The following is a 24,222-nucleotide window of genomic DNA, read 5'->3' on the forward strand; positions in this document are numbered from 1 at the left end:
AGGGGCCTTCCTTTGATCAGTTCTCAGACTGAAAATACTGGTGGTATCATTGATTCCACCCATCCTTGCAAACCACATCCTACTCGGCAAATCCTGTTGCCTCTACTTTAGAACCATTTCCAGGGTGTGATTAGTTTTAGGTTTGTCATTTTGTTAATACTCTACAGGTAAAAGTCATGATACCTGGTTCCTATTTTTACATCTTTGCTCTCCAAAGCCAGGCTGAGCCTTTCCCTTGTCATGTTAGGTGACTCACTGACCTTGAATGCTTTGAAACTGAAAGGTGGGCCGGTGAGATGGCCCAACGTGTACAGTCCTCTGCTGCCCGGAGTTGGGGAATATCATGCTAAGGTGGGTTACTTTTGTTTATGTTGCATTTGTTCAACTCCATGAAGCTGTGATACTTTGCCTGTCTAGAACACCTGCTGGTCTAATAAAGATCTGAATGGCCAAGAGCGAGGCAGGAGCAAGGGTAGGTGGGGTTGGCAGGCAGAGAGAATATACAGAAAAAGTAATCTGGGAGGAGAAAGAAGAGCCAGAGAAGGAGGAGGACATCAGGGGCCGGTCATCCAGCTACACTGCAATCCACCAAGTAAGAGTAAGATTTACAGAAGTGAGAGAATGGGAAAAGCCCAGAGACAAAAGGCAGAGGGGATAAGATAAGTTGAGAAAGCTGTCAAGAAACAAGCTAGGCTAAAACTGTACATTTATAACTAAAAATAAACCTCTGTGTGATTTACTTGGTTGCTCCCCCCCCCCCAAAAAAAAAGCCAAAAAGAGTAAAAAGGATCATATTACTACAGTAAGGCCTGATGACCTGAGTTCAGCCTCTGGGACACACATGGTAGAGGGAGAGAAAGGACTCCTCAAGGTTGCCCTTTGACCTTCACTTGTATTTGTGGCATATATTCTCTCTCTCTCTCTCTCTCTCTCTCTCTCTCTCTCTCTCTCTCTCACACACACACACACACACACACACACACACACAGATGCATGACAAATGGAGAAGCAACATGGCAACAAAAATTTTAAAAAATGAAAAGCACTAAAACAAAAAAAAAAAGAGAGAGAGAGAGAGAATCCTCCTGTCCCCTGGAGCTGCAGAGCCTGGCTCTCCTGCTGCCCTCAACACTGTCCCCTCTTGATGCTCTAGTCTAGCTACAATGGCTGCTCTTCTGTACCTTAAAACAGGACCAGTGGCTTTTCTGCCTCAGCTTTTACATCTAATATGCCCTATGCCTGGAAAATGACCGTCACATAACGGATCATAATGCATGATTTCCATGGGACACATGCAAGTGGAGGTCAAAGGACAACTTTGAGGCTGCTCTTCTGTACCTTAAAGATCTTGGGGCGGGATTTTATCAAATCTCAGAAGTAGAGGTTAGGGCATTCATTGCCAGCCACTGAGTGAATAGAGAGAGGGAGGGAGGGAGAGAGGGAGAGAAAGAGAGAGAAGAGGGAGAGAGAGGGGGGAGGGAGGAAGAGGGAGATGGAGGAGGGAGGGAGGGAGGGAAGGAGGGAGGAAGGGAGGGAGAGGGAGAGAAAGAGAGAGAAGAGGGAGAGAGAGGGGGGAGGGAGGAAGAGGGAGATGGAGGAGGGAGGGAGGGAGGGAGGGAGGGAAGGAGGGAAGAAGAGAGAGAGAGAGAGAGAGAGAGAGAGAGAGAGAGAGAGAGAGAGAGAAGTTGGACAGACTTTACCCTCCAGGGAGCATCAGGTGCACAGGTGACAGAAGGTGCCGGCCCAGGAGTGTTCCCAAGCTGTTTGTGCACCTAAAGAGGCTCAAGAACGGTCTTCCCCTGGAGACTGAGGCTCCGGAGTCTGGAAGTAAGCAGCTGGAGTGCCTGTTGCCATCGTTAAAGTCTTATTCGTCCTCCAGTCACCCCTTGAAGCTTTAAAGAAGGGGTAGAGGGTGGGAAAGGAAACCGATAAAAGGCAAGTGAAAGAAAGGAGGAGGGGCAGGCTCTGACCCTGTCAGCACTGTGCTCTCTTCCTGCCTAGCCTGGGCTGATCTCCAAGGAGCCCCATGGCCAACTACGAATTTAGCCAGGTGTCTGAGGACAGACCCTGCTGCCATCTCTCCAGGAAAGCCCAGGTCTGTCTCGGAGTGGGTCTCGTGGTCCTGATTGCCTCGGTAGTGACGGTGGTCATAGTTTTGTGGCCGCGGGCACCCATGGTGTGGAAAGGCAAGCCTACCCCGAAGCACTTTTCTGAGCTCTTCCTGGGACGCTGTCTCGTTTACACTCAAATCCTCCGGCCTGAGATGAGGTGAGTTGTCATTGGGAAGCACGCGGGGCGCATAGCTGAACTCCGGGGAGGCTGGCTGTGACTCAGCTGGAGCTCGCGCGCGCGGGGGAGCGTTCCGACTGTTCCAAACAAAGAATCTTGTGTTGCGGGTCATCTGGGAGCCGAGGGGGCAGTGATGAAGGTTGGGATGAGCCCCAAATTGCCTGTGCAAGTTACCAGAGCACAGCCCTTCCCCCAACCACCTCGGGGGTTGCAGGACATACGAGATGGGTGCTGATTTGTGCTGAGCTCCCCAAAGATACTTGACCCCCCACAGCGGGTCCTGAACTGGGTTTTGGGGGCCATCCTTGGCCACAGCTGCACTGTAGGAACAGAATATGACTCGCAGGCACAGGGACTTGACATTGTCACTTGACTTGCGGTTTCGATCTGCCACTGTCCGTGCCCAGAAATTTATGGTCACAGGTGACATTTAACCAAGTAGCTTACTGAGCACGCTGTGGGGATGGAGGGAGTCAGAAAGGCCTGATGTCTGTCTTGAGTTTTATTTATCTTTATAAAACAGCATTCTGAGGTGGTAGTTCATGCGTGTAACCCCAGCACTAAGGAGGCTGGTACAGGAAGATTTCTGTGAGTTCGAGACTATCCAGGGCTGCATAGCTACACTGTAAATTCTGGGACAGGCTTGAGTTGCAAAGAGAGACCAGCCTTAAAATAAACACATTAATTAATCAAAACACACACCAAACAAAAACCTAGCTGAGACAGCATCGTGACTCTTCGTACTTGATCTTAAATAAAACAAAGCAATCAGACTATAAAAACTGAAATATTGCCCATCAGATAAGCTGAATCAGCCTGGTGGACCTGTGCAGACCCTGGGGAACAGTGCCTTCATCAGCCCAAAGGAATCAGCCCGCATACCCACTTCCACCAAAGGGATGGAGGGTCTGTTGTATGTCTCTCCCCCAGGCATCTTAGCATAGAACTGATGTCTGAAGTCAAACAGAAGCACCACAGGCTGGGAAGGCATGCGCAGAGCCTGCTTTCACGTTCCAGTTTCAGAGGCACAAGCTAGATGCTGTGGTTTGGGTCCTGGTTTTACTTGAAAGTGTACGTGTAGAATTACTTTCAGAGTCCTGCTAAGTATTTTGTTTACTGATTTTTAAATGATATTGGTTGTTCGATCATTTCGGGTAAATTCACTGTGCTTAGCAAACCGGATGTGTGGAATTGGCATGATGTGAGATTAGTATTAACCCTGTGGAGTATAGATTGACAAGCGCTGGCTCAACCGATCCTCACGTGTATGTATAAGCATTCAGCAGGTATGAATTATTTGTGTCTGTCAGATCATAATCAATCTAAAAATAACAGGATTGATTAATAAAATTGTGCATATTTACTTCATGTGTGTGTACACATGCGTGTGTACACATGTCCCACCACGTACAATTGAAGGTCATCACATCGGCTCTCTGACTCACAGTGTAGACTCTGGGAATCAAATTCAAGTCATTGGGTTTAGAAGCAAGCATCCCTACCAACTGGTCCTCGTCATTGGCCTAACCTGTTAATATTGTGATGATCATCTTTTCACACACACGTGCCCTCATGCACATGCACACAGATGTGCTTTATGTGAATAGATTAGTGGTAGATACTTATTGTGTGCCGGGCACTTCCTTTAGCAACCACATCGGAGCTGAGAGGCAGCTCAGAAGCAGGAGCTCTTGCTCAATTTACACAGTGCATTGGGTTCATCCCCAGCATCACAGTGAATGGATGAACGGAACAGAACAGAACGGGACAGAAGACAATGGTGCAGAGGGAGTTACAATTGGTATCTCCACATTACAGATAAGCAAACTGAGTCAGAAAGTTTGAGTAAACTGTCTACACACGGTTGTAGGGTTTGAATTCCCGAGCCTCTAAATTAACTGCCTGTGCATGTTTGTAGGCAGAGTGGCTGTGAAGTTTATAGGCCATGTACAGAAACCTTTGAAAGAGAAAGAAACAACATTACAAGCAAAATGAGCCAACAAGTTTAACCTGAACACATGGCACCTTATCCTCCCGTGGTTTGAGAATGTGAACTCTGAAGGCAGATCATCTGAGCTTGGATCTCGGCTCTGCTACAGCATGACCTTGGACCAGGTCTTCAATGTGTATGTGCTGTGGTGTGTTTTCTCCATGTAAAATGGAAACAGTAGTGACTGCACCCAGCATCTGAGGAAAGGAAGAGCGCTAGGGAATAATCTTGTCATGGAAAATGTCTGAAGTTTACTGCTGTGCAAATGTAGTGATGCAGATCCCACTCCACAAAACAAGTATGGATTAGGTCCAGTCATCCGTGTATGAAATCCTAGTTCCATAATTCAGTCTGCCAATGCTGAAAGTTACATTTTTCTGATTTATTGAACTATCTTGTTAACCTAACACTTGGTGGGGGGGTCATTCACATTGATACACACAAATCTACCTCATTCTTTATAGGGTAGATACAATCATTTCCAGTTGACAAAAGTTTAACCTCCAAATTTTAATCATGTATCCCCATTACATTTGGAAGCCATGGGCCACAGGACATGTGTGGCAGCTGGAGAAAGCCAGTGTGAGTTCTGTCTCCCACTGCGTAGGTTCTGGAGATCAAGCTCAGGCCTTCAGGCTTGATAGCAGTGAGCCATCTTACTGGCCCATTTTACAGTTTTTCAATCATTCAACAAATTATTTTGAGCCCGTACTATGTTCCAGGCAGTGTTCTGGCTACTAACGGCACAGGAATGACAGAATTCCATTTTTTGTGAAACTTTCGTTCTGCAGTGAACACCTTCAACATTTCATGTTTATACTGGAGTGTTCTGTATGACAGATGCCCAGAGATAAAATTCCTGGGTAAAATGAGATATTGTGCCTGCCTTAGATAGGGTTTATATTGCTATGAAGAGACACCATGACCACAGCAACTCTTATAAAGGAAAAAAATTTAACTGGGGCTGGCTTGTAGTTCAGAGGTTTAGTCAATTATCATCATGGTGGTGCACAGGCAGACATGGTCCTGGAGAAGAAGGGGAGAGTTCTACATCTGAATCAGCAGACAGCAGGGAGAGAGAGAGAGAGAGAGAGAGAGAGAGAGAGAGAGAGAGAGAGAAAGTTGGGCTGGCTTGAGCCTCTGAAACCTCGAACCCCACCCCCACAGTGATACATTCCTGCTACAAGGCCACACCTCCAACAATGCCATACCTCCGGCTATGGGGTCATTTTCATTCCAACCACCACAGTGCATGCTCTAAGTTTTAATAGTTTTTGAATTCCAGATGTTTCCGAATCCCTTCTGAAATTGCTTTGTTATTTCACACCCACTCATCAGTCTACAGGGCCCACTTCTCAAGCTGACCACTCTTGAATGTCTTAAACTTTTTTTAATTATGAGAAAAATAGAAAAACAGTATCTAGGTTTGCCAGCAAGTCCTTTTCCTTGTTTGCTTTTTTGTCCATTTAAACTTTGTTCAGATCTTCACTCTTTCTGTTGAATTACTTACATATGTGTTTGGGGAGTTCTTTATGTTTCTAGATAATATTTACACACACATACACAAAGCGCCCCACAGCCACATTGCTGAGACCTCTGCTCCACAGACACAGTTTACTGACAACACCCTGAGTTTCATGATTATCTTGGGATTGCTTCTTATTTTGATGTCCTTATCAAGAAACACAGAATGGCAGTTTTTATTTTCAAACTTAGCAAATCAGAAACGTTGATTCTGCAAATTCTCGACCCAGAATTCTTCCCTCTGTATCTGCACTTTCTCTTGTACAACCAAAAAGTTTAAAAAAAAAAAAAAAGACTGGACTCTTCAGCTTTAGGTTCCTGAGGGGTGTCACTTTTGCAGTTGACAGGGTTGCCACATCTTAGGTCACTTCTGCAAGGGACTGCCTTTCTATTGCCAGCTCCAGCAACCACTTCCTGTGTGTCCATCAAGTCAACATGAACAGTCTCTCCTTGAGACCTTTCTTCTTCTGCCTGACATCCAGTGCCAGTGCTGATGTCACAGGGTCTCCAGAGAAATGGAAATAGTGTGTGTGGGGCGTGGGGTGGGTGGGTGAGTGGGTGGAATTGGTCTGTGTAGTCGTCGAGGCTGGCAATCGGAAACACCGTCTGAGATAATAGATTGGAAGCTCAAGAACTGCTGATGCTACAGCTTAATCTGAAGAAAGACTGGCATGATCCCCTTACTTCCTGGAACTTTAATCTTTTTCTTAAAGCCTGGTAAGGTGTAAGCCCCTCACAAATATGATGGGTGATGTCCTTCTACCGGTGATGTATTTTGAGCTCTCAGATTAATGCTAAGCACACACTCTATGGATGAGTTATACTCCCTGCCCCATGGGAAGATGGATATCAAAGCTTGACTTTGAAAATGAAACCTAATTCTCTAAGTTTAACCAGGGACAGTAAATGTAGAATATGCTTGAAGAATCACCCTTGGTCCCCCTTTTTTGAAGGCTACACATAGGAACTATATCTTCTGACTAAGATGGCCCTCAACAAGCTGAGAGACACACGTCCAGGATTCTCCAAAGTGTGCACATGCTGTCAGCACTGACAATGGCTCTTGGTACCGTGGGAGAGTGTTAAGTGTTCAGGTGGCAGTCAGGACTTAGAGTGTATGAGGAGATAGGTGGGAGCCTGGGAGTGGGATGGAGATCCAGCTCACAGAACAAGATGGGTCTCTGGAGAGGGATTTGGTTGGTATGACTTAAATCCCATGACTCTCACATCTTGGTGAAGATGGGCTTCCCCAATGGATTTTGGGGGTGTCAGTCATTTTTGCAGTTACAGAAACTGGAGGTCCAGGTAAGAATACAGGGATATAAACAGCATGCACATGAAAGATCTCAATAAGCCACAAGGAATGCTGAGAGCCAGGGAGGTGGGGTTCCAATTCACCTCACCACCCCTGCTTACCTTATATGCTGCTCATTATATTCTGGTCTCTTTGTCAAAGCCTTTCAAATTGAACTCACTTTATGTCATTATCAAGATGGCTGGATGCAAACATAAATGATAAAAGAGAGAATATTCTCTGTTTTACTGATCATTTCTTTCTCACATTAACTGGCTTTTCTCATTCTTTTGTTTTCAGGTTACAATTTTTAAAATTGTCCTTTGCTGCTTCTTCTTCTTCAAAATGTCCGGGTTTTCTTAGAGGCCAAGTCTGGGCATTTTACTTCCCTATGATTTCCACTTTGATAGTCTCAACATTTATTTAAGTCTTGATGAAAGCAGAAAGTCAGTACAAACACAGGGTAAGGACTTCCTGATCTTGGATGTAACTGCCAGACCCCTGAACCAAAGTGAACTCTTCCTTTTCATATAAGATTGTGTCAGGCATTTCATTACAAGTGACAGAAAACTGATTAATCAGGGAACAGTCTCGAACAACTGCCAGATTCAACAGCGGGTGGCCCATCTCGTGACAATTTGAAAACATTTTCCAAAGTGTAAGTTTCTACAAGAAAGTGACATTCATAGCTCAGAGAGCTACACACATTAGAGATCTAATTATTTATTTCTGACAGGCTTGGATGTGACCAGGTAAAATGTAACAAGAACAGTACTTGGAGTCAGAAAGACCTGACTTTAAATATTCATTTATGGGGAGGTCAATAAAGAGACAAATTCTCTTCAAGGGATATTGTGAAGCACTTTATATCTGCTAGTATTTAAAAAGAATATTAGACTTAGATAAATAGGTTAGACAAAAAAAAAAAAACAACTAGCTAATGTTCTAGAAGGCAGTACAAAGCAGAAACTCTAAGATTTTCTCATTGTTGCACAGAAATTATTTGTATCTCTAACAGACACGAATGACAAACTACCATCTAACTTAAAAGGTTGGAGCTATAACTTCATATGAAAACCACATTCCACTAGGCAAGAGTTTTTTGAGTAAGTCTTTCCTACAGTACCTGTCTTAGTCCTTTGATTCTAGTATAATAAAGTACAGGATGTTTGGAAACAGATGAAGGAAACATAAGTTTTTCTCACAATTTCACAAGTCTAAGAACAGAGTGCTGCAGCTCCTGGGCTCTGATGGCGGCCTTCTGGCTACATCATAGTGTGGCAGGTGGCATCATGATGATGATAACTGCAGAAGGTATGGCTCAGTCATCCAGGAAGTCAGAGACTAGAGAACGATCATGCAATCCTCATAAGAATCAACTCCCACATTCAGAACAGGATTCATTTATTCAGAGAGTGATTACCCATGACTTAGGCATCTTCTATGAGGTCCCATCTCTTAAAGGTTCCACAAACTCAACATTGCCACATGGTGGACCAGGCTCCCAGCATGGAAACTGTTGGGGTACAGACACAGACCATATCCAAACTATGGAAAATTATAATATGACACTGCAAACAAATGCTGTCTATCTTTTATGTAGCATGACTAATAAAAACTCAGAGACAGAAATTGGGATTCAACCTGAAGACCAGAAAAGCAAAGCAGTCGGTCACTGGCTCTTACCTTGACCTCAGTCCAAAATGGTGATCCTGCCTCCAGGAATCTCAGAATAAGACTGAAAGTGAGAGCTTTCTCTTCCCGTTTTATAATCCTCTCCAGGACTTGGATTAAAGGCAGTCACCACCTAGTCTCCCTAGTCTCTATGGCAAACTAGTGTGGCTACTGGGATTAAAGATGTGTGTCACACTGCCTGGTCTGTAAGGCTGACCAGTGGGGCTCTTTTACCCTCAGATCTTCAGGCAAGCTTTATTTATTAAAATACAAATAAAATACCACTACATTTCCCCTTTTAATCTAAAACAAAAAAGAAGACTATAGCTAATATAAGAAAAACTATATATAATAAGTATAATAACTATATACAATATATACAGGCAACAAATACATCAACAATGTCTAGTCCATTTGCATTTGACAAATTCAGAGAAAGTATTTCATATCTATTCTACCTTGGTGAGTCCAAAGTCTTGTGCTTAATTTACTTTCTATCATAACTTGCTTTCTGTGTCAGGTAAACAAACAAACAAACAAAAAACTATAACTATCTAGTCTTCAACTCCCTCAGAGACCCAATAAGGAAATAATTATTGACCAAGTGCCATTCTGTTGACAGAGGTTTCTGTCCCACCCGGTCCTGCAGTCATTCAGTCCCAAAGAAACACACAGATGTCTACATTAATTATAAACTGGTTGGCCTAGTAGCTCAGACTTCTTATTGACTCGTAACTTATATTAGCCCATAATTCTTGTCTGTGTTAGCCATGTGGCTTGGTGCTTCTTTTTGGCACGGCAGTCACATCTTGCTTTCTCTGAGGCTGGGTCACGACTGCAGAATGAAACTTCCCTCTTCCCAGAATTCTTGTTTCACACCTCTATTTGCTGCCTGGTTGCCGTCGCCCTGCCTATACTTCCTGCCTGGCTCCTGGCCAATCATCATTTTATTAAAAATAATACAAGTTACCAGATAAAAGACCATTGTCCCACAGCAAATAATATTGGCTGAATAAGCAGGAAGTTCAAACAAAGGACTTCCAAAAAATGTGAGTAATGACAGAAACAGCTGGATGCTTGACAGTCACCCAAAGCTCCTCTGCAACATTGGGGCATCCATCTTCGGCCTACAGGCCTATCATATTCAACAGGATATTCTGAATGGCTGCCCCTCCTTGTCTTGACAATATTTTGTAGTCACTTTCTTTTGTGTCCTGTTTGTCCAATTAGGAAATTATATATATATATATATATATATATATATATATATATGTTATATATATATTTCCAAAATGGTTGTACAAGTTTTCATTCCCACCAGCAATGGATGAGTGTTCCCCTTGCTCCATATCCTCTCCAGCATAAGCTATAATTGGTGTTTCTGATCTTAGCAATTCTGACAGGGGTAAGATGGTATCTCAAAGTTGTTTTGATTTGCATTTCCATGATGGTTAAGAATGTTGAACATTTCCTTAAGTATCTTTTGGTCATCTGAGATTCTTCTGTTGAGAATTAGTTGTGTACCTCATTTTTAAATTGGGTTATTTAGATTTTTGATCTCTAATTTCCTGAGTTCTTTATATATTTTGGAAATCAGTCCTTTGTCTGATGTGGGGTTAGTAAAGATTTTTTCCCATTCAGTAAGCTGCTTTTTTTGTCTTATTGATTGTGTCCTTTGCTTTACAGAAGCTTCTCAGCTTCAGGAGTTCCCATTTATTTATTGTTGCTCTTTGTGACTGTACTACTGGGGTTATGTTTAGGAAGTGGTTTCCTGTGCTCATGCATTGAAGACTTCTACTCACTTTCTCTTCTATCAGGTTCAGTGTGGTCAGTTTATATTGAGGTCTTTAATCCATTTGGACTTAAGTTTTGTGCATGGGGATAGATATGGATCTGTTTTCATTCTTCTACATTGACATCCAGTTATGTCAGCACCATTTCTTAAATATGCTTTCTTTTTTCCCATTTGATATTTTTTTGCTTCTTTGTCAAGAATCAGGTGTTCATAGATGTGTGGATTAATATCCTGGTCTTCAATTCATTTCCATGGTCAATCTCTGTTTTTATGCCAGTACCAAGCTGTTTTCAATACTGTAGCTCTGTAATGGAGCTTCATGTCAGATATGTTGATACCTCCAGAAGTTCCTTAATTGTACAGGATTGTTTTGGCTATCCTGGGTTTTTTGCTTTTCCCTATGACGTTGATTATTGTTCTTTCAAGATCTGTGAAGAATTGTGTTGGGATTTTGATAGGTATTGCATTGAATCTATAGATTACTTTTGATAGGATTGCCATTTTTACTATGTTGATCCTACCTATCCAAGAGCATGGGAGATCTTTCCAATTTCTGGTATCTTCTTCAATTTCTTTCTTCAAAGACTTAAAGTTCTTGTCAAATAGGTCTTTCACTTCTTTGGTTAGTGTTACCACAAGATATTTTAAGTTATTTGTGGCTATTATGAAAAATGATTTTTCTCTGATTTCCCTTTCATCTTCTTTATAATTTGTGTATAAGAGGGATCAATTGAGTTGATCTTGTATCCTGCCACATCACTGAAGGTATTTATCAACTGTAGGAGTTCTCTGGTAGAGTTTTGGGGGTCACTTATATATGTTATCATATCATCTGCAACTAACGAAAGTTTGACTTCTTCCTTTCCAGATTGAATTCCCTTGATCTCCTTTTGTTGTCTTACTGCTATAGAAAAAACTTCAAGAACTATGTTGAAGAGATATGGAGATAGTGGACAGCCTTGTCTTGTTCCTGATTTTTGTGGAATCACTTTGAGTTTCTCTCCATTTAATTTGATATTGGCTGTCAACTTGCTATATATTGCTTTTATTATATTTAGATATGTTCCTTGTATCCCTGATCTCTCCAAGACCTTTATCATGAAGGGGTGTTAGATTTTGTTGAATGCTTTTCAGCATCTAATGAAAAAATCATATTTTTTCAGTTTATTTATATGATGGATTATAGTGATAGATTTTCATATGTTTAACTAGCCCTGCATCTCTGGGATGAAGCCAACTTGATCATTGTGGATGGTTTTTTTGATGTGCTCTTTGATTTGGTTTGCCAGTATTTTATCGAGTGCTTTTGCATCCATGTTCATGAGTGAGATTGGTCTGTAATTCTTTTTCTTAGTTGAGTCTTTGTATGGTTTTGGTATTAGGGTAATTGTAACCTCATTAAAAGAGTTTGGCAATGTTCCTTCTGTTTCTATTATGTGGAACACTTTGAAGAATATAGGTATTAGTTCTTGGAAGTTCTTTCAGAATTCTGCACTAAAACCATCCTACCCTGGGCTTTTTTTGGTTAAGAGGTTTTTGATGAGAGCTTCTATTTCCTTGCAGTTTATCAGTCTATTTAAATTGCTCACCTAGTCTTGATTTAATTTTGGTATATGGTATCTATGTAGAAAATTGTCCATTTCTTTTACATTTTCCAATTTTGTGGAGTACAGATGTTTGTAGTATGACCTAATGATTATCTGAATTTCCTCAGTGTCTGTTGTTATGTCCCCTTTTCATTTCTGATTTTGTTAATTTGGATGTTCTCTCTCTGCCTTTTGATTAGTTTGGATAAAGGTTTGTCTATCTTGTTGATTTTCTCAAAGAACCAGTTCTTTGTTTCATTGATTCTTTTTATTGTTTTCTTTTTTATTTTGTTGATTTAAGTCCTCAATTTGATTATTTTCTGTCTTCTACTCCTTCTGGGTGAGACTGCTTCTTTTGTTCTAGAGCTTTCAGGTGTGCTATTAAGTCACCAAAGTGAGATTTTTCCGTTTTCTTTATGTGGGACTTAGTGCTGTAAACTTTCCTCTTAGCACTGCTTTCATAGTGTCCCGTAGGTTTGCATACATTGTGCTTTCATTTTTGTTGAATTCAAGGAAGTATTTAATTTCTTTCTTTATTTCTTCCTTGATCCAGGGGTGGTTCAGTAGTTCACTGTTCAATTTCCATGAGTTTGTAGGCTTTCTGAGAGTAGTATTGTTGTTAAATTCTAGCTTTAATCCATGGTGATCTGATGACACAGGAGTTACTCCAATTTTTTTTTTTTTTGTATCTGTGGAGGTTTGCTTTGTTACCGAGTATGTTATCAGTTTTAGGGAAGGTTCCATGAGGTGCTGAGAAGGTATATTCTTTTGGGTTTGGACTGAATGTTCTATAGATATCTGTTAAGTTTATTTGATTCATGACATCTTTTAGTTCTCTTATTTCTCTGTAAAGTTTCTCTTTGGTTAACCTGTCCATTGGCAAGAGTGGAGTTTTAAAGTCTTCTACTATTAGTGTGTGGGGTTTGATGTGCAATTTAAGTTTTAGTAATGTTTCTTTTACATATGTGGGTGCTCTTTATTAGGGGCATAGATGTTCAGGATTGAGACTACATCTTGATGGATTGTTCTTGTTATGAGTATAAAGTGTCCTTCTCATTCTCTTCTAATTGATTTTAGTTTGAAGCCTATTTTGTAAGATATTAGGATAGCTATACCTACTTCTTTCTTAGGTCCATTTGATCGGAAAACCTTTTAGGACAATATTATATTCAATAATCTACTCTTTGATCCTATTGTACCTGTATTACCCTTTTTTATTTTCAAAACAAGATCATATCTATATTATCCTTTTTTCTTTTCAGAGTAGATTCAATAATCGACCTTTTTATCCTATCATATTTATATCCCTCTGTTTTCTTTTCAAAACAAGAACTCTGAGTCTAATCTCCTTTGTTTAACTTTTTCCTGATCATTATCTATAACAAATTGTAGCCAACATACTAACAAATATCCATAATCCAGTTTGGGGGAATGTGAACATAGTTTTAAGCTACTTCCTGCTGACTGAGGGTGCTGATAATCTTATGGGGACCCAAAGAAAGTTTAGGATTATGGCAAAAGTTCTGACTGGAGTATTCTGTAAATCTGGATTATATCAGCCAGCATTCTTGAAACTGTTCTGGAATTCGAACTCAGAGGAAACTGCAACAGAGGTGCTCTAAAATGTTGGACCATCTGAGTCATACACTCCTATTGGAGACTTTCCAGGGTGTCTTCCTCAATCAAACCTTATTTTTCCTAACCAAGAATGAATTCACATCTTCTCATTTCCTATGGAAACAAAAGCAACACCTTTTCTTCAAAGTAACAGTATCTTTTGACTTAAATTTGGAAGTCAATATGTTTTCCAAATATATAGGTTGGATTAATCTGGCAGCATTTATAATCAAATGGCTTTTAACAGCTGTTCCTCCTTCTTTAGCAGTAAAACAATTCAGAGATAACACAATAACATACAGTGTCCAGATTCTTTGTGTATTTTCCATCTTTCCATGGGAGCTAAGCCAGGGGGAATGGGCGCTGGGAGCACTAGTTTTTCTTTCATTCCCAGGTGGCTAAGTTCAGGTCCAGCTCTGGCCAGAGCTGGTGGCTGAAAAACCTCAGGCAAACGGCTTTTTTTTTTTTTTTTGTAAATTTGTACCCCAAAAGTTGGGCACCAAATGTAGCATGATTAATAAAAATTCAGAGGCAGAAATTGGGGTTCAACCTGAAGACCAGAAAAGCAAAGCAGCCAGTCACTGGCTCTAGCATCAACCTCAGTCTGAAATGGCGATCCTGCCTCCAGGAATCTCAGAGTGAGACTGAGATCCAGGAATCTCCAGGCAGACTGAGAGCTATCTCCTCCCACTTTATAATCCTCTCTAGGGCTTGGATTAAAGGCATGAATCACCTGGTTTTTATGGCAAACTAGTGTGGTTGATGAGATTAAAGATGTATGTCACACTGCCTGGACTGTAAGGCTGACCAGTTGGGCTGTTTTACTTTCTGATCTTCAGGCAAGCTTTATTTATTAAAATACAAATGAAATGCTACTACAATCTTTTGTTCTTAAATTGGCCTTCCTTCTAAGTTTTAAGTATTTTGTGACATATTTATTCATGAATGCTGTCATTCCTCTGTACCTATTGGGAGCTGGTCTTAGGATGCCTAGGACCCTCAAAAGGCTACCAAAATCTATGTTTAAAGTTTTTCTATAAAATCCTGAGATATTTGCATGTAATTTCACTTTGTCACTCATAGTTCATGTCTTCTACGGATTTCTTAAAAAAAAAAACCTAATATAGCACAAATGCTATATTAATAGTTATTATGTCATGTAGTCCAGAGAATGATATCAAGAGAAAAAGTACATACATGCTTGGTATGGAGGTAACTTATCCTGATTATTTTCAGTCTCCAGTGGTTTGTGTACATGGCAGCCACATGTACAAAGGGCCACCTCTATCTCTGAGCTCTTGCAGATCCATCTGGCTTCTAGCAGTGAACAAAACACACAGAATTATTTTGATTTCCAAATCTTACATTCTCACAGGAAGAGGTAGACATGAAACAAAACAAGAGCATGCACACTTTAGCAAGTGTTGTGAAGAGCTGGAGAAAATGTGGAGGAGGGTTTCCATTTTCAATTATAGGAGTAAAACCAGGGCAGGTGACATTTTAGTAATGTGCAGCCTGTATTTAATCTTCCAGGAATTTCTTAAAGACACACATAACTTTTATTTTTCCTAATGCAGAGTCATATATACTCTGTATAGATGTATAGTAAGCTTTTTAAAAAACTTATTACCATTTTCTCTTCATTTACAGATATCAGTCAGTATGTGGAACAGAATGGCCTGGGTTTGGATGGTTACATTCTGGTGTTGCTCTTTTTGATTTATTTCTATTGCCTGTATGTGTATGAAGTGTGTGAGTGCATATGTGCATGGGCACACAGTTATCATGGAGCGTGAGTGGAGGTCAGTTTTCTCCTTCCACCTTCGTGTGGGTGCCATGGAACACACTCGGGCTGTCAAGCTTGTGCAGCTAGCGCTGTGATCTGCTGTGTCACCTTTCTGGAGCCCAGTGAGTGCTGCTATTTAACATGCTCTTCTAGAAGCAGTGTTGCCTGTGAACTGACAGCCAGGTTAGAGTCAGTTAGACTTGGGGATGGAGCAGGAATATTTCACAGAGGTAGCTTCCCTTGCAGCGTCACATCCAAAGACCCGTGATGTCATATTGTCCCACAGTTTGAAGGTTATTAGAGCTGGGTACTGCACACCTGGACCATCTGTTCTCAAGTTCCACAGTGACTTTTCACCCCATTAGTTTGGTAGCATCTGATGATCATGGCCAAGGTTGACCAGTTCCACAGGGGTTAACATTTATTTACTTTATTTCTTCTGAGGAGAGAGCTTTCGCTATTAGTTGTCTTGAAAGAGAGTTCATTAAAAAAAAAAAAAGGCTGGTAAGTGCTTGATTCTTTCTCCTTATTAGTCAGATGGCAAATATATTAGTCAGAGCCAGTGAAAAGATGTAGATGGGGAGACAAGAGGGAAATTTGCTAGTGGAACTGGCTTGTGTAATTATCATGACTGGGAAGTCTCACAATAGACCTTTGCAGGCTGGTGACCAAAGGATTCCAGCAGAATTGCTCAGTCCCGCATCTGAGACCTTAGAACCAGAGTAGCCAATGATGTGACACAATCTCAGAACAAATTCCAGAGGATCAATCTGGCAACAGTTACTGGTATAAAGCCTGGACTCCCAAGGCGGTAGATCCTGAACCACTGATATACAAGGCAGGAGAGCATTTTCAGGGCAAGAACCAATCCTCAATTTCAGTGTCCTAAATATACCTTGTAACTATGCTGCCCTAGAGACAGGACCGTCTACTATTCTGCGGAACCATGCCCACTGCTGGTAGAAACAAAACTTAGAGAGTGTGTCAGGGCTACTCCCTGCCACCTGGCATGGGTTTTCTGGACTTTAGTGGCTAGTTCTAGAAGATAGTATTTTTAATATTTTATTTTTGAAGTTATGTACATGTGTGTGTGTTTGTGCACATGAGTCCGGTGCTCTTGGAGGCCACAAAAGAGTGCTGGATCCCCTGAAGGTGGAGTTACAGGGAGTTTTGAGCTGCCCAACACAGGCGCTGGGAGCCAAATTCAAGTCCTCTGGAAGTGCAGTGACTGCTCTAACAGCTGAGTCATCCCTTTGGTCACTAGAAGACAGGAGAGACATAAACGTTATGAGTTCATATCTATAACCTCAATTCAGAACAAAAGTACAAGGCTTTAATATTCTTAATTTTATGTTTGTGTTTTACTTTTCTTATACTGAAAATCTTAGCTCCTAGTAACAATATAATTATGTTTTTGCTTTATCTCTGGCTATGCAACATCTAATTGTTATACATTTGTTTTACGCTCATGTCATCATTGTACCTGTAAGCACTCTGTATTTTAAGTGACGTGAGCTATCTTCAAGGCTATTTTTTGACCTTCATAGACAAGATAAATGCCACTAGCATTGTGTGTTGAAAGTACTCTGTACTGGCATGTCACTGTTTAATTAAAGAAAAACCGTGTTGGCTGTTTCACGTAGTGTTGATTGAGTTTTCTGTCCTGCCTAGTTCCTGCAGTCATTAAGTCCCAAAGAAATCACACAGAGGTCTACATTAACTATAAACTGATTGGCCCATTAGCTCAGGCTTCTTATGAACTCTTATAACTTCTATAGCCTATTATTCTAGTATGTTAGCCACATGGATCAGTACCTTTTTTAGCTTGGCAGTCACACATCCTGCTTCCTCTGTGGTGGGCTCACAACTGCAGAAAGAGCTTCCTTCTTCCCAGAATACTCCTGTTCTCATTGACCCGCCTCTACTTCCTGTCCAGTTGTCCCACCTATACTTCCTGCCTGGCTACTGATCAATCAAAGTTTATTTAAAATATAATTGACAGAATACAGTTGTCCGACACCAACTTTGAATAGACAGTAACAAGACAAGAATGGAACTAAGAAAGTCATCCAGAGGCTCTCGTTAATTTTTCTTTAGTTCATTTCGGTAAAGCTACCACTCAAGCCAGTCTTACCAGATTCATCAATCTGCTCTTAGTTGCCTGCCTTCATCTCACTGGACCAATCAGAATCACTAGAAAAAGTTGACTTCACACCCTCCTTGTGAAACATTTTCTTCCTTATCTCTTAACAGTTCGCTTTCAAATTCATAGCTTCACCCAAAACTTCACAGCCTCAAGACTGACACAACCCAACTTCCTATTGAAAAATCCCCCTTGGACAGCAGCAGGAGTTACAAAACTCATTTGTACAAATCCAAATCTCTGACGCATTTCTCAATTTGTTCTACTCTGTTCTTTCCCTATTCGAAATAGCAACTTATTTTCCAGTAGCTCAACTAAAAACATCTTGACATCACTTTTCTCTCCTTTTTTCCCTCCACATTCCATATACACTCACACACTTAGGGAAATGGTTCTACTGTTAAATACATCCAGGTTGGTGTGGCTGCATATGTTCATCCCATCATTAAGAAGCCCAGGACTGCTGTTTAAGGTTAGCCTGTGTTATACGGTGAGTTTGAGGACAGCCTGGGCATGAGTCTTGTCTGTCCCCTGTACCAAATGTACCCAGAGTATATCCACTTCTCACTACATCTGCCGCTCTCTCTCCAAATCATAGTACTCTTGCAACTGCATTTCTTTGGGAAGAACAAAAATAGGTAACAGAACAGCTGGTATGCAAAATGGAAGAAACTGAAACTGAGGAGTTACTGGAGAGGCAGAGCCTTTTAAGTAGGTTAAGAAGTCATTTAAGTGAGAAAGGCCTCCAGAAATCCACAATGTCCAACAGTCATTACAATGGGCATTTCGATGCCAAACACAGCGTTTTTTTCAATGGACTCACACAGGTCATTATTTTCCGAAACAAGCACTTAATTTTCATAGGAAGTATTATTTTTTATTTGCCTCTTACCTAATTTACTTACATAAAATTTAATAGAATTATATAAATAAAAATACAAAACACAAATATATTTACAAAAAGGTAAATACACATCCAAGTGGGTGGAAACAGAAGTTCTTGCCTGTGTTCCAGAGGTGTCTGGGAATTGAGGTGAAGACAGCGTCTTTTACAGAGATAGTCTCAGACAAGGAATATCCACATGGGAAAGGTGGTACTACATCCATGACTGCCCTCCTTTGCTTTCTGTTGCTGGGATAAACACCATGACCCAAAGCAACCTGGAGTGGAGAGGGTTTCGCTTACCAAATTGGTGTGGACATGGTTTTCTGGCAAAATGACTCCAGAATTGAGCAGCTATGAGTCTTGTTCTTTGAGAAACTACTTGGAAATTGATCGTGTCAGGATATTGAAAAGATCAGCTTTCTCAAAGGAGAAGTGGGTGACAAGGATAGATTTAAGACACTGAGAAAACAACAAAACAGGAAACTGAGTGAAAGATAAAGAATTGGTTTCCTGTGCACATTTGTTATGAAGGGTCAGAAAGAGAAAGGTGGTTATATTCATACGCTGATATGGTTGGATGCAGAGATAGTTTTTGCCAATAGGTACCCACTCTGGGAGAGGCAATGAGGAAACAGGAGAGTGACAGCTGAGTCAGAAATATGGAGTCAGCCAAGCAAGAGACTAATATTTTTATTCCCTTTAAGGACTTACTTTTCTCAAACAATGAAAAGGAAGCATACCTGCTATAGAATGCTTGCTTAAAAATTTAAAATTAACCCCCAGTTAGAATCCTAAATAGTGGGTGGCCCCACCACTTAAAAAATGAATAAAGTTTAAAATGGAGGACAAAAGCAGTCCATGCCAGCTTAACCAGAGAGATGGCGCCCACACTGAATAGTTTACACACTGCAGTTAAAATATTTTGTAATGAACTAATTTTTAATTGTATGGTGTGTTCTCCTTAACCAGAATATGTCAGATGTGGTATACACACACGGGAGAAGTTTGACTTTACATATATTACTGTCCTAGCCTGATTTCTGTTGCCATGATAATCACTATGACCAAAAACAGCCTAGTGAGAAAAAGAGAATATTTGCTCTTCCAGGTAACAGCCCAGTACTGAAGGAGGCAGGAACTCAGAGAGGGACATCAAGGCAGGAAATGAAGCAGAGCCATCAAGGAACACTCTTACTGACTTGTACTCTGACTTGCTCTGCTGTCTTTCTTATATAGCCCAGACCCATCAGCCCAGGGTGGGACTGTCCACAGTGATCTGAAACATCAATCGGCAGTTGAGTAAATGTCCCCCAGATGTTCCCACAGGCCCAGTCTAATGGAGGCAATTCCTTAGCTAAGCTTCCCTCCTCCCAGGTATGGATAGCGTGTGTCAAGTTGATCAAAATTAACAAGCACAATGAGCATGGAGTCTTTAGCAATGATTACTCTAATTGAGTTTGAAGAAAGAATTTCACTCAAAGTATACGAAAGGGATATCCTCTCACGGCTACCACCAGATTCTCCCTGCACTGTTCAAGTGCTCACTCTCTCTCTCCCTCCCTCCCTCCCTTCTTCTTCCTCTTTGTCTTCTTTTCCACTTTCTCCCTCCCTCCTCTATGACTGTCAAAAAATATTATGAAGTCATTTTTACATTCATAGGCTAAATAGGATGAAATTCATAGTAAAGCTGGTCATCTCAGTTCCTGGGAGTAGGTGTTTATTACACGTTGAATTATCTGTCATCTGTCGAGGTATCTAAGCTGCCAGTGATGAAATCTCCTTGGAAGTCCTTCAAGGACACAGGCAGAAAACACACACAATTGGTAGAGATTTAAAAGGATGCTCAGACAGAGGTAAGGGCAGAGAGTAGGAGTTTGGGACCTACTTTCTTGCTGTAACCCTTTTTCAAAGGCATTGTGTAATCTTAGGGTCAGAGCAGATCAATTCCCACCAAGAACTGTGTGTTTCTCCTTTACCAAGTTAGCTTTTCCTCACTCTTAGTACACCAAGGGATTCACTCCCAATTTCATGCGCCTCAACCAGAGTCTTCTGTCAATGTCTTAAAGCTAAGGAAATTAAGTCGTGAATATTTTAGACACATTGAGATGTCCATGGGATATTAGGAATTTCCCTTTTTGATCAATAACACAATAGGAAAAATGCCATACCGTGTCATAGCATTCTTTCAGTTTTTTAAAAAGTAGCTAGTTGCAGACACAGCTCACAAACACCTCCCTCCATTTCTTTCCCCCTTTTCTCAGAGACCAATCCTGCCATTTGTTTCCTCTCAGAGCTCTCTAGAAATGCTCCCAGCACAAGGCAGCACAGACTCTTCAACATGTTTTCTCTGTGTCTCACTTTCCTCTTCCTCCACAATGAACAGGGTTCTTGTCGATGAGCCCAGCTGGTTCTCATTTCCACAGTTAATGGAGTCACACCTGATGAATTCTCTGTACACTAGATTTACACGGGGACATTTTCAGTGCTTTAACATTTGTAACAGTTCCTAAGAAATGCTAGGATAAAACGTGTGTGTGTGTGTGTGTATGAGAGAGAGAGAGAGAGAGAGAGAGAGAGAGAGAGAGAGAGAGAGAGAGAATATCCTAGGTGTAAGTTTGCTAAGTTAAGACATACATTATTTTTTAATTTAAAAAAAAATGCCCAATTTCTCTTCTTGGGGTGGTTCCCTTCTTGACACAGCGAGTGTTTCCGTTTCCTCACACCCCCATCTCTGCCAGGTGTCTTTAGCTTGCTGGTCACCAATACGATGATACGATGAGAAAAGGTACCGCCTCCAGGCTGTTCTTACTTTGTGTTTACTGCACACTTTGGTTCTATAGGGTTAACTGTGTTTTCCAATGAAGGGTATTTTACAATTTCGATGGCATTTACCTGTGTACAAATATGAGTCACAGAATGTGCCATGGTTACTTTCACTGACTTCTTAAATTGCTAGAGCCGCCCTAACAATGTATTTACTACACCTATGGCTTTAACAACAGAAATGTACTATCTGAAGTCTGGAGGTCGGAAGTCAAAAAAGGAGGTCTATGCAGGACAGCTGTGCGGGACTCTGTCCCATGCCCTCTCCCAAGTCCTGGGATCTATAGACATCCTTGGCTGAGTGGAAAGGCTTCCCTGGGGGGCGGGTGGGGGTGGGAGGTGGGTCTTTATACTGTATTTCTCTGTACATGTCTATTTCTACATCTAACTCTTGCTGGGTGTATGCGTGCGTGCTCATGCGTAGACCAGAGAACAAGGCTGGGTATTTTTTTCTGTTGTTATTCATTTTATTTTGTGAGACAAATCCTCACACTGAACCTGGGTTTTGGTTAGACTGGCTGGCCACAGAAGGCTGGGGCTCCTTGTCTCTGCTCCCCTTATGCTCCTGTGCCTAACTTTGACACGCATGCTCAGGGTCTCAGGCACTACATGTGCTTTACCCACAGAGCCATTTCTCCAGCCCCAGTTTCTTCCTTTCTACATCAGCCCAGAGATATGGGATGTGGAACTGCCCCATGACCTCATGTAAAATTGATCGTCTACAAAGATGGTTTTTAGTTATTTAATTTTTAAAAAATTATTAGAATTAAAATATCACTACATCACATTTTTCTTTCCTTTCTTCCCTCCATCTCCTCCCATGTTCCTCCTCTAATATTCCCTCTCCAGTTGATGGCCTCTTTGAATGAATTAGCCTCTCCCTTAAATGAGGCCCCAATTGGTTACCCAGTAATAATGTAGTCCCAAGCCACACTAAATGTACTCAAAAAATGTGTGTATGTGCGTGCGTGTATTCTGTGTTGTGTGTGTGTATTCTACAAAGCTCTTCTTCCTAAATAAGGATACATTCAGAAATACTAGGGTGAAGGTATCAACATCTTTGTGGTACACACACACACACACAATGAGATACCCAGAAATGAAGTGACCCCACAGTCAGACCCTTCCTTTCTAGTCTTTTATCCTGAGATGTGTTTTTTATCCTCAAGGTTCTTGTCAGAGAACGGTTGCAGCAATTGTAGCCATTGTGTCCTCCCATACTCACATCTAGGGAGCAAAGGTCAGGGAGGCTGGGCTTGATTTCAGGATGTTTCTCATCAAATAAGAATATTTTTCTCAGAATCCCTCCTTCATGCTTCTGGTTTCTTCTAAATTTCATTGGCCAGAAGTGACCCGAATGGCTAGACCAGTGTGTAAGGAAGTTTGAGAAATGTTTTGAAATCTTCATTGGAAACATGCTATCCAGAGAAGAAGGTGAAGGAAATTTGTTTGACCAGGACCAACTGTGTCCTTTCTCAGGATGTGATCTCTTCCACAAAAAATAAAAATCAAGCTATACTGTACTGATAAAGTGTAAGTATAAATTTGCTTTTGTGACATTGGGAAACTGTTATTGCTGTTTGTTTTTTCAAGACAGGGTTTCTCTGTAGCCGTGGGTGTCCTGGAATTCACTCTGTAGACTAGGCTAGCCTCGAACTCACTGATATCCGCCTGTCTCTGCCTACAGAGTACTGGGATTAAAGGCATGTGCTACCACTACCCAGAAGACATTGGGAACATTTCAGAGAGAATGATAAGCAGGTTTTCGAGAATATAGGAAGTTGAAGAATTACTGTTGTAGAATTGTTAATCCTAAATTTTTTGATGTGTCATTCTGATTTACATTTTCAGGAAAATTTCTAACTAAACCGATGACTGATAAGGAAGTTTAGTTATTATCCTAAAAAAAAATATGCTAAGCTTTGAAATGGGCAAGGAAAATGAGGACATGGAAGGTGTGTTTGGACATGTTGCTTTCTTCATGACACGTGTATACTATATTTAAGTGAAAGTAGTGTTCTCCGAAATAAATTCTCAAGATACAATATTTGACATAAGCAAAGAAACAGATCCTCTCTGCGCCTCCCCTGTAGAAGTCATGCAGTTCTTGGCACAACTTCCTTTCCAGTACTTGAAACAATCTTGTCTCAGTCTTCCTCTTCCTTTGGTATCAGGTGGACCTGTCACTGTGGAGCCCTTCCTTCAGCTTGACACATTGTATTCACTAAGCACTCTTCATTTTGGTTTTTGATGGCATGCATGTTTCATCTTCCATGGTCTTCACGTTGGCAAGTCTTGAAGCTCAGTCCTTCTATTGGGGCCATCATCATCATCATCTCCATCATCATCATCATCCCTTCTTTGTCCTTCTCACAAGCCCCTTTCTCTTGTCTATGACTTCCTGTGGACATCTTATGGGCATTTCAAGCACCATCTGTCCCATATTGAACCCATAGTCAAAGCCACTTCTGCTGGAAACTCAGTTCCAACTGATGGCCTTCTATTATCTCAGTCACAAGCCTTCTAGTTACTGACCAGATAACTTGTCACATATGCTCACATATACTCCGTCCACTAGAAATCCACAGTGAACTTGAAATATATCCTTTTTTTATCTTTTTTTTTAATTTTCCTATCCTTTCCCCTTTGTGTTAGCTCTGGCTATCCTGGAACTTACTCTGTAGACCAGGCTGACCTTGAACTCAGAGATTTTCTTGCCTCTGTCTCCTGAGTACTGGGATTAAAAGTATGCATCACTATGTCCGGCTGCTTTTTCCCATCCTGACCAGATATCCTCCCTTCCCCCACCACAGTA

General features: G+C 41.2%; 1 protein-coding gene across 2 annotated transcripts in view; it reads left to right on the forward strand.

Annotated features, from left to right (window-relative positions):
* The first annotated feature begins 1,683 nt into the window (after window positions 1-1,683).
* The window catches only part of Cd38 (CD38 molecule), a 42,593-nt gene continuing 20,054 nt past the window's right edge, over window positions 1,684-24,222 (forward strand). The window contains exons 1-2 of one of the 2 annotated variants that reach the window (XM_057772075.1): window positions 1,686-1,827; window positions 2,002-2,268. In XM_057772075.1, coding sequence (XP_057628058.1) covers window positions 2,027-2,268 — 242 coding nt within the window. In that variant the 5' untranslated portion in view covers window positions 1,686-1,827; window positions 2,002-2,026. Of the gene's footprint in view, window positions 2,269-24,222 lie in introns of both variants that reach the window. The other variant, XM_057772074.1, reaches the window with a different exon arrangement.

This window comes from Chionomys nivalis, chromosome 6, assembly GCF_950005125.1.
Source record: "Chionomys nivalis chromosome 6, mChiNiv1.1, whole genome shotgun sequence".
NCBI classification, from domain to species: domain Eukaryota; kingdom Metazoa; phylum Chordata; class Mammalia; order Rodentia; family Cricetidae; genus Chionomys; species Chionomys nivalis.